The 11,537-nt window shown below is 45.2% G+C and overlaps 1 protein-coding gene across 1 annotated transcript in view; it reads right to left on the reverse strand.

Annotated features, from left to right (window-relative positions):
• The window catches only part of LOC8037883 (fatty acyl-CoA reductase 1), a 62,633-nt gene extending 57,045 nt beyond the window's left edge, over positions 1–5,588 (reverse strand). Inside the window, exon 1 of the mRNA XM_029991789.4 lies at positions 5,286–5,588. Within this exon, the coding sequence (XP_029847649.3) occupies positions 5,286–5,316 (31 nt within the window). The 5' untranslated portion in view covers positions 5,317–5,588. The remainder of the gene's footprint in view (positions 1–5,285) is intronic.
• Between the last annotated feature and the right edge of the window lie 5,949 nt (positions 5,589–11,537).

The following is an 11,537-nucleotide window of genomic DNA, read 5'->3' on the forward strand; positions in this document are numbered from 1 at the left end:
TCGTCCGTACCAAGTCGCACTGTTTCAAGATGAATATATATCGGAGGAGAATGGGCACTCGGCGACACACGGTTTATTCTTGCTGAGTAAGAAACGCTAAATACATTTTAGGGAACACGCCGTACAAAGATTTTGCACAAAGAACTTGATCTTTTGAAGTCCAATCATTGAAGCCACAATGGATGAAAAGGCAGTTAGGAAAGAGGCAAGCTGTCGCGCGTCTGCCTTGGAATTTCGACATGGTCCGCATATTCCACTCGTGCTCACGCCCCCCTTGCCTCTTTAACTGAGAGACAGGGTCGTCTGTCGTCCGGATGCCTTGGCAGTGCTCCAGGCCGACAGGATATTCGCCTGAAAGCACCGCACCATGCTAATCTCATCTAATGCTCTCAAGACGGTGCCTCCCAACCCGAAACGAAATAGAAAAAAAAAGCAGGAAGATAAGATGTCAGGGCAGATAGCGTGGCACTTGAGTACTGGGCCAAAAACCCGCCCGAGGCGCCGAGTGTCCAGGAAAGACAAATGCCGCTGGTAGGCTTCTCTGGCCGACATTGCACCGTGCAAGGGAAAAGTGCAAGTGTGACATTCTGTGTGTCTGGCTTCACTTTCTTTTGGCGGTTCAGTGGCTGTTCAAAAGATTTTTCTAGAGGGTTCCCCCTCCTCCTTTCCACATAACAGGCAGCGACGACTCTTTTTGTTTGGAATGAAGTGGCATATTATCCAGGCGTATGTGTAACTCAGTACATTCAAAGAAGTTGTTTCCTTCAAAATGTAGAGCAGTAAGAGGGCTAATTCAACCTGCTTACATGTTAGGCATAGGACACAATTTCCTTTTTCAATTCTCAAGGCTCGTTCGGACATCTGCGTTTAAATGTGACGCTATGTTACTACGACAACTTACGACGGCGTAAGAAACTGACGCAGTTTATTAGGTTGCCCTCGCACACTTCTAGTCTGCGTGTATATCCCAATTTTTCACATTCTTTTACGACAGGCCTGAAATAATTTGGACAATGTTAGAGGCGACTATTTCTCATTCAGAGTTTGTCGATTTGACCTCGTAAATATGGCAAAAACTCCAGTTTAGTTTGGAAAATATACACAGACCGAAAGTATGTCAGTGTTACCTCGTCATAAGAAATCTGAATTGGCCTTTTCATATCTTTCCCAACAATGATAGGGCTGGAAATATGATACTTTTCATATAGGTGGTGCCTGGTGAATGGCTCTAGAAATACAAGGAGTAAGGCCTCTTATCTGGCCTTACTCCTTGTAAGGCCACATAGGAGTAAGGCCACATAGGCCATGTCGTATGTAAGGCCACACTTGCAACCTTGCATACAACATGGCATTGAATGTGTATATAACCAGAAACTAAGGTGTGTCATTTCACGCGACACTGCTTTCGCTCAAGATTGAAGCAGTAAAGCTTCAATCTTGAGTGCCTTATCCTCTTTATCTGACACTAAGAAATTTTCTGCAGCCATTGGCTTATTTTTTCGAACCCATAACTAGATTACAGCGTGTTTTTGTAGATAATTTGTTTTGTTATTTTTTTTTTTTTAAGTGTTCACTTCTTTGTATAATGCCCCTTGGGCCTTCAAGGAATAATAAATGATGATGATGATGACGATGGGTCTTGGGGCTAGTTCAAAAGCAACGCTGAAAGTAAAAGTGCTCAAGTGCAAGCTGAAAATAAAACATCAACTTTCATTTCAATGTTTTGCTGTGAAGAGAGCTCAATATGTCATCAAAGAAACATGGCAGTATTCGTTTTAGTCCACCCGCCTCCCGAGGAAATAATTCTGGGCTTCAGGGGTGAAAACTTGTAGCAACTAAATTGGAAGTGTTATGGTTTTGTAGGATGTGCCAGGAGTGGCCCCATTGGATGGAATTGGACCCCATTTAATACACACAGATGGTTTTTCATCTCCTGCTGCTGCTTCCCAACTGCACTTAGCTGCTGATCACAGCACCAATCCTAGCTACAGTCAGATACCTATTATAGCAGAGTGAATGATTTGCAATCATACTTGCACTCAGCTGTTGGTCACACTAATCATTAGATCCCTGCATGGATAACAATTTCATCATGAGCATCCGATTTGCATCCGCAGACTTTGTATCCACACCATAAATTGTATTAAAAATGTTCTTTAATTATTGCATCCGCATCTGTGTACTTTGTATCCGCATTGAAACCGCATATGCGAAATTCAAAACCACACTAGGCCTGCAATCTACGGAGTGTCACAAAAAAAAAAAAAATTTACAGGGTTTTTTCATTGCAAATATGAACTAGGCATCGCCGAACGCTCATTCTCTGCCCAAAGGTAGCACCAGAGGTCCCAACCAGATGCCAAAGTTTCAGCCCGATCCGATACCTCATTCAAAAGTTATAAGTCATTTTATCGAAATTTCAATGGGAAAATAGACCCCATTTTCAGTTTCTGGTGCCATAGAGTCCCATGTATTTGAAAACTCCATCGGCCACCATTTTTTCAATGAAATTTTCAGAAAATCACTTAACTTTTGATTAAGGTATTGGACCGAGCTGAAACTTTGGCATCTGGTTATGACCTCTGGCGCTACCTTTGGGCAGAGAATGAGCGTTCGGCGATGCCTAGTTTATTTTTTGCGGTAAAAAAAAACCCTGTAAATTTTTTTTTGGTGACACCCTGTATGCGTCTATCTTATATTAAAAGGAAACAACAAAAAGACAAGTTTAAGTGAAAAAAAAAAAGTGCCTGGATGGTATTTTAAAAGTTTGCTTATCGTTGCACAAATAAATCTGAGGCAGAATATGATGAAAGTCATTTGATTATATTATGTTTTATTGTGTTCATATTATAAGCGATCATCCTTTCAGAGACACTCCGCGTCGCTGGAAAGATGATCGCAGTTATGGGATCTTTCTGGGAGCCTGCAACACTTCGCCCAAAGGATGTACTGAAAAAAAAAGTGCCTTTTAATATATCTTTTTTTTTGCTTTGTAACACTCACTTTAAGCAGATTCATATTTTCTAACCATGAAAATTAATAGAGGACAGACTCATAACAAGGTGTAATTTTATTTAGGTAAAACAATAAAAAAGTGGGAGAGGAAAAGCGGTTACTCAAAGTAGCGAAGTACCTACATATATATGTGACAAGATGCGAGTACGCCACTGGGAAAGTATCATATTCAATAATGACAACACCTTTCAGTGGTTCCAGTTTTAAGCACAAACCCAGAACTGCATACTCCGAACCACATACTTAGCAGCAACTTGCCAATTCTTGAAAATAAAAAAAAGGCACACACACACATACACACACGTTTCACTTGTAGAGGAGGCTTCTACTTTCTTGTGGCTTGTATGTTTTGGGTTTTCTTTGTTTGAGAAATATTTTCTGCCCTTTCACTGCCAGACAAGAGCACGCTTTCCCGGACGATTGATGCTCCTGCACTCTTCAAAATGGGGTCTATAAACACCATTTTGTCGAGACAGGTTGCTCTAATGCGATCTTAGATGAAAAAATTAATTTTCTCCCCCATTGGCACCTTTTTTTAAAAAAAGTAATTTGCTCTCGCAAAACATTCGATGATGCACTTGATAGTATCACTCCTTTAATCACTCCACACTCTGAGGTAACAAGTTTCTGATCAGCCTCGGCAAACATGTAGATCTGAACTCGCGGGTATCCAGACCCAATTAGACAAATCTTACTAATTCTTATCTTCATCCTCCAGTCAACTCTGGATGATTTGTGGGTAATCCGCTCATATGCAGGGTTCTATTAATCATCATGCTGTACTTGGATAAGGAATATACTAATCGTCATGTTTGTACTCAGACAAAGATTGTGCTAACCCTGCTTATACTCGGATAAAGATTATACTAACCACCATAACTGTATTCAGACAGACCATACACTAATAATCACAGCTGTAACAAGTTAAAAATCCTACAAATCATCATAAGTACTCAGATAATGAATATTCCATTAATGTTCATAATTGTACTCAGATAATGATTCCACTAATCATTATAATTGTACTCAGATAAGGGTTACAAGGATCACGGCATTACTCTCAGCTTTTGGAGTCATAGTAATCATTACATTTGAATACAACTGTTGGATACAAAAGATTGTTGTTGGCAGTACTAATGGCCACAATTGTGGACTGAGACATAGGCCATACCCATACTGATCATTAACGTGCACCCATCTGTTGGTGATATTAACCATCATAAATGTACTCAGCTGCTGCTCATGCTAACCTGAGGTCTGCACTAATTTGTTGATCGTATAAACCGTTATCACTGCACGGAGCAACTGGCCATAGCAATCATCATAATCGGATTCGGATGTTTACCCTACCGATCCCTTATTGATTTCAAACTGCTAGACACAATAACTGCGAACACGACCAAGACCGACAACACTTGCCAGGGCATACTCGAGCTCAAACGTCAAACCAAGCCGAGATGAAGCCAGCCGGGTGGTCCAATTTGGTGACGTTGAAACTTGGACCGGTTTAATCCCGTACAACGACTCCCTGGGCGGGCGGCGTTCCTCGAAGAACGCAAGTGAACTTCGTACTACGAACGAAATTCACAACAGCCGATCCAGACACACACAACGAGCGTTCACGATCTCTCCTGTCACCAGCGATCGGCGCAGGGGTCACATACATCTGCTTCTACAAATCCGCGGGCATGGCCGGCGTGCGCGCCAGCTTAATTAATTAGAGAAAAACGGAAGCGTATACGACAAACAAATTCGTCCTTCGGCTTCGAAAGAAACCGATAACATCTTGTAAAGGTCCGCACACAGCTAACTGACCCAACCTCGCTGAAAACAGACATTCCCGCGGATAAAAAGTCAGCGCCGGCGGTGACAGGCCGGAGGGCCTGCCATTGGCATGCCGAGCGAGAAGTCGTTCGCCGGTTCGTAAAAAAAAGTTCACGAAAAAAAAAAAAAAACGGTCAACGTCTTCGTTGGTATTTTCCGCACACGAGCGTCCGACCAGAGGCAGGGTGATCCCCGATCTTTCGAGTGGGCCCGAAGCGAGCCCCGGGATCGAACAAGAGGGTAGCGCGGTGGGGGAACACCCAGGATCATGCGAGAAAAACGTTGCACAACTCGATTACGGCGCTCTCGCGGTCTCCGAAATAACGCCGGGCGGCGAAACGTCAAATTGGTGCTTCGTTCAGAGCCGTGGGCTGCGGCGCTCCCACCGCGCAAGCAACAGCGCGGATATTGCCGGGGGTGAGCGAATTAACGAAAAGGTTTCTTACCTGCTGACTCTTGCATGGTTTTCGCGATCATGGGCCAGCATAAAAATCGCTCGTCTTCGTGCTGCGGTGGAGCTGTCGGGTTTGCCCGCGATCAAGGAATGCTAGCGGAAACGCTGGCTCAGCTCAGGGAGTGGATAAAAAAAAAGGGGGGGGGAAGGCGACGTGGGGACCAAAATTAAAGTCGGAACTGTCGGCCAACATGGGGAAATCACCGGACATCCATGCTCGGACGGCTTGAAACTATAGCGCTGACGGCTCGCCTCTGCGCGGGGGCGTGTGGGCAGTGTGGGGCGATGTCGTCGGTCGTGGTTGACAACCAATAGGCGGCAAACGCGGCAAAGTAGGCGGCTAAATGGGCCGGAAGTGCACTAGGGCCACCTAGGGCCGTATCTTTTAAACTCTAAAATGCGTAAAAGTACCCAAAATCCGAGAGAAAAAAAAAAACATTGAACCAATGAAACGAGTAACTACAGCCAGAAAATCCGCAGAACCCAAGAAGTTCACATGTGGTGGCGGGCTGGCAGGCGCTCTGCGTAAGCGTTTTTCACCTATCTGCCTAGCCCCGCACACCACCACATGTGCCCACTCCAGTATGTGCAAATAAAATTATTATTATTATTATTATTATAATTATTAAGTCCACTAATCTTTGTGGGAGCAATTAGAACACGCATGAATCGAGGAAACGGTAGCTGGGCAACACAGCTGGCTCGTTCGGGTTCGGGCCACGAGTTCGGGCGGACGAACCGGGTAGGCCAGGTAGGCCGCCAAGCCGTCCGTTACGTCATAAATGCCAGAGGTCGGAGTGCCGAATGTGTTCGGCGAACGTTTTTTTGCGAACCGGAATTTTGCCGTGAGCTCTGCAGGTTCGCGAATGTGCGCGAAGCGAAACGGGTGAACTCCGGATGTTTGGGGCGGTACCTCGCGGAACCCTCGACGACTTCACTGCAATGCATTGTCTTATAAATTTTAACAAAACTTTTTTTTTTTTTTTTTTTTTTTTTTTTTTTTTTTTTTTTTTTGCGTGGCGTGTGTTTTGGAGCAATGTTTAGCCATTTCGATTTGTGAGCCGGTTCGGCGGGTTCGGCCTCCTGGATGCGAGGCGTGAGATTCAAACGCTGGGTTTCCGACGCAGAAAGAGCAATGTTGGAAAGTACTGCATTGCACTTGGAAGCACTATTTCAAGGAGGTTTAGAATACTTGTAATTGAAGTACATTCTCTGAGCATGTAGTAGTTTCCAAGACAGTACAACTCCCGACTTCAAAGCACATTACTCAAATGTGATCTTGTTAAAATTGCATAACAAAATTATGCTTTGTTAACTGTGAAGCTACTTGACTATATCCAATATTCGCCGTCATTTCCGAAAAAAAACTAATGCACCCCTGATTATCCCTAAAACAATGCATACCAGATTTTAAAAGAAAATGTTGGGTTAGCTGTATAAAATCTTACAACTTTGAATTAAACAAACATCTTCCACAACTTGGACCGGAAAGCCTCTAAATATGACCTTCAGGTAGTACTATCGGCACCTGGTAAACTTAAAACAAAAGTGCGCCCAAAGATCAACTTTAAAAACTAACGACAAGAACAAGGCTCACTCCAGCACGCACATAAATATGCTGCAACCAGGGTCGTAGCCAGAGGGCGGGGGGGGGGGGGGGGGGGGGGGGGGGGGGGGGGGGTATGCGGCTTACTATGCGGCTGGATAGATGGATGGATGAATGAATAATAATAATAATAATAATAATAATAATCTTTATTTGCACAGACAGGTGTTTTCCTGGGGGCGTGCGAGGCGAAACAGAAAGGCGGAAGCCCGTACGCTGGTGCGTCTGTTGGCCCAACCCCCAGGAAACGAAAACAAAGTTCAACATAACAAACAAAAAAACACACAATACTAAAATGGATCGGGCGGTAGCTTACGCCACCTAGCCATTTTGTTTAAATTTCGGGGAGGGGAGAAGGGCTTCCCGCCCTTCTCCCCTCCCCGAAATTTAAACGACCCTATCCCCCTCCCTCTCTCCGCACCCCAATCATGGACATTCCAGCCCCCCCCCCTCCCCCCCCCCCCCCCCCCCCCCCCAAAAAAAAAAATGATTCCTGGCTACTTACTGGCTGCAACGTCAACATCGTGTACGAAATTCCGTGGACTTGTGGGATAGTGTACGTTGGCCAATCTGGCCGCTGCATTAATAGAGAGTTGGTTGACCGTTTCCATTTTCCGCTCCCCTCTGAGGGTGTCAACCCGCGCATACGCGGCCCGCTACGCCGGAATGGAGAACGGAGGTTAAAAAAAAAACGTTTTAGTAGACCGTTTTTCTTTAGCGGAGGAGCTTTCCGAGAGCGTTCGAAAACTCCGCGTTCGGGGCACAAGTAGACGTTTATAGTACTAGTAAAAAAAAAAAAATAAAAAAAGAGAAACACAGAAAACACTAAACGTCAACAGCAAGAGAATGAAAGGGAACGTGTTTGTAAAGGTAGTAAAAACGAAGGCGAGAATAATAAACGCATAAGAGTAGGCACACACCCGAAGAATATTAAGCTACAAAATATAAAATAATCGGAAGAGGAGAGCCACGTGACTGGCGCCCCGCTGCGGCGAGACGCCAGAACACATTTCTTCCGTGCGAACAACTGTGTTTCGGGTCCTCGCCGCTGCGAAAGCTGCGCGCTGACGTCCAGAAGAGTTTGGCCAAGAGGCGTGGCCCTCCTGACAGCTTGTCAGCCACGTCACTGACATGTCACACTGGCGTCGCGGGCACGCCCCACTCCGCCATTTTTGTTCTCACCCGAGACGGACGATGGATGGATGGATAGATGAATACGGCTGAGCCCTTTGGATCGGGCGGTAGCTTACGCCACCTAGCCATTTTGTTTTACCATTTAAGCTTAGAATATTTAAATGTGAAATCTATATTCACTCCGCAGTGCAAAGAAAGTGAGGCTATGAAACCCCCTTGCCATCAGTGGATAAGAAAATACCTAGTTTTCTCTCGATTTCTGCCACCATTCACTTAATCTTTGCTTGGTAATCTCTACAGTCTTGAAATCCACACTCCCTTCGCTGTCTCTAAAACCCAATGACTTTATTAAATCTATGTTGTCTTCGGTAGGCATAGGGTGAAGCCCTTTACAGTAGAGTATCAAGTGTTCAGCCGTCTCGTCCTCCTCTCCACAAGCAGTGCACACTGTATCAATTTCCTGGTACTTCACTCTGTATGTTCTGGTTCGCAGAACACCCGTTCTTGCCTCAAACAGCAATGAGCTTCCCCTAGAATTGTCATAAATGCTTTCTTTGGCAATAACTCTTTTGTTTAATCTATAGCTTTCCAGAGCCGTCTTTGTCTGCATTCCCTCTAGCCACCAATCTCTTTCTGTGGCCTTAACTTTCTTCTTAACTGAGACTTGCTCTTCCGTATCTTCGCTATAGCCCAAAAACTTTCCTCTTAATTTCCTAGTGCGCTGTCTCCACTTTGTGTCTACACTCCTCATGTATAAATAGCTGAAAACCTTTCGTACCCATTGCTCCCCGTACATTTGCCTCAACCTATCCTCAAATTCTACCTTGCTCACCGCTTCCCTGCTCTCAAATGATGCCCATCCCATGTCTCCTTGTACTCCCTGGTTTGGCGTTTTGCAATGTGCCCCCAAAGCCAGTCTACCTACTCCGCGCTGTTTTATTTCTAGTCTCGCATGCACTCCAGCAAAACGGACGCCACCAAGCGGGAAAACCGGGAACCAGCCGGACCAGGTCGCTCCGCGCCCCTCCGCGTCTCTGGTGGCTTGCGAGGACACGTGTTGTCGGCGCGGTGGCGAACAATGTAATTTGACGAAGGTTCGAATATTTCTTACGTTTACCCGAGCGATCATTAGTGTGGTGAAGCCTCAGTAGATTGTCTTCTATCACATGTTTGAAAGCCCGTTAACTCCACAGCACACGGTCGCGTGCTTTCGATTTCTTGATTGAGGAGGAATCACGGAAAAACGTTTTGATTTCTTGTGTGTCTCGAATCACATTCAAAGTGACGAATACTTTGTAACTGATAAGTGATTTCCTTATAAGCATGTAGAACAATGGACTGAGGACGACAGACGAGGCATTTCACTGGAGGGAACATCAATGTTGCAGTCAAGTGAATGGGAAGGTTCGATAGCTGCTTTTCTTGGGTTTGGTTGTGTTCGGTTAATTAGCTTCAAGTTTGAGCCGCCCACGCCGGTCGGTGCGTTGGCTATTCATCTTGGCTGCTTTTCGCCGAAAAAGCCTCTGGACCGCACTGGAGGAGTTCGGCTGATTACTTGATTCAGGAAAACCCGCTTGCTGCAAATGATGAATGAGGGAAATTATCTGTTTTCAAAAGGTGGGGGACGAGTCTCGCAACGTTAGAAGCTGTCACGGCATTTTTTTTATCTATCGTGCCTCCAATATTTATATTATACCCCCGTCGAAGCCAGCAGCAATATACGTCTAGATTGGTCAGGTTGACCGGCCACAAAAAATGCTAATTTTCTCCGTTCAGGATTCGAAGCAGAGTTCAATGCAGGGAGGTTCCGCGTAAATCTCCGATGAAGACTCTCTTCAGCTTGTCTCCGTGCTGCCGGCTATAGAACCATTTGGCTAAGTTTAAGTAGTATCGCTGTCTGGTCAAATATGCTTTTATTCAGTAGTTCAACTAATAGTTAGTCAACTAAGCTCATATTTCAACCCGAAGAATATACTAATATCGCTTTAGTGGGACCCCCCCCCCCCCCTATAGTACGTAATATAATACATAACCCGCCCGTCAAAGTGACTTCTCGATTGCTACTAAAACCTGAATGAAATACGAGTATCAGCTGCTTAGTGGGGCGCCGGCGGATTAACGTGGTCCTTGGCTCAAGAAGCGCTTGTTTAATTTTCGTAATTTTCCTGCAGTCTGTGTTGTTGACCGAGCAGACGACTGTTAAACGCGGATACGCACACAATCTCGGTTTTTGGGGACAGATAAGTCGCATTGTAGAGGTATGCGGGTTAGCTGAGAATTACTCTCGGTGCAACAATTTTGTAGTCATCGCCGCTTTCCTTAGTTGATCAAAACTGATTAGAGCCTATTAACGTCTCTCCGGAGCCCATAGTTTCGGTTTTGAACGAAATCTCCGAAACGAAAGTTTGACATGAAAAGAACAAACAACACCGGGAAAACAAAGCTAGGCTTTGCAAGTTTATGTGCACCGGCTACACTCAACCGTCTGAGTTCAAATACCTATAAAATTGGGTATTAAACAAAATAAAATCTGTTAAACTGAGCGTGCCACCTGTTCAGGCGGCCCGGCCGAGCGGACGCGACCTGGACTCAGCCGCCATGTTTGTTTGGTGGTGGCGCCCCCTATAGGTCGCTGCTCTCGGCGTCTGCCAATGTGAGGTCGTTTTGACTTCTGCTTTTGTCAGTGTTTAACGGGATTTAATCTCTGCGGTGTTTCTGCGAGAGCCATGTTTAATCAGTTCCAAGGTAACCTTGTTAATTCTCCGCCCATATGGGCAGTGGCGCTGCCGCGTTCATAAAAATTGCTTGCGCTCAGTCAGACTCCGCGCTCGGTGTGTCGCAAATTTCCACTGGAATAAAACCCTCATTGTTTACAGCTTCAGTTGAGAGCGTTCACATCTGTTGGTTTTGATGTCGGGGTACGACGATTTAAATTTCCGACGCAGTTGACAAGTTCTTGGCAGAATATTCGCGCCAGCGAGCGCCGACGTGCGATCGCGCGTCAGTGACATGAGATATGTGAGGTGCGCCCGCGTTTGCTACGAAATCTACGAAACGCGCTTCCACCGAAACTATGAGCGATTGTAAACTAAAATTTTAAAGAGATCTAAAACTATTCGCCCGAGATGGGGTTTTGCAACCCTGCTACTGAGCAGGATTTCTTCGCGATATTCGTCAAATGGCATGTGTAGCTTGGAGATATATTTTTAAATGGGATGATCTCGTCATGCGTGCGTTTTTCTTGCTGCAAACGGGGGCTTTAATTAATGACAGATATTGTTGTATGCAACGTTTTGAGTGGCACGCTATAACACAAACTTGTCGTGCCTGGGCGTTAGAGAACGCTTGTCTAGTTTAGCTCGATCTGAAGGCTTTTTTATACATCAAATACAATTTAGAACGCGCAAACACTGTTGGAATGGTGGTCTGCTTCAGTTTCTTCCAGCCATCTGAGCGAGTTTGCTCAAACTGCGATTTTTCTAAGTGTGCATAGAAAGATATAAT

This window comes from Ixodes scapularis, unplaced genomic scaffold (genome assembly GCF_016920785.2).
Source record: "Ixodes scapularis isolate PalLabHiFi unplaced genomic scaffold, ASM1692078v2 PGA_scaffold7__128_contigs__length_106722199, whole genome shotgun sequence".
Classification (NCBI taxonomy): Eukaryota; Metazoa; Arthropoda; class Arachnida; order Ixodida; family Ixodidae; genus Ixodes; species Ixodes scapularis.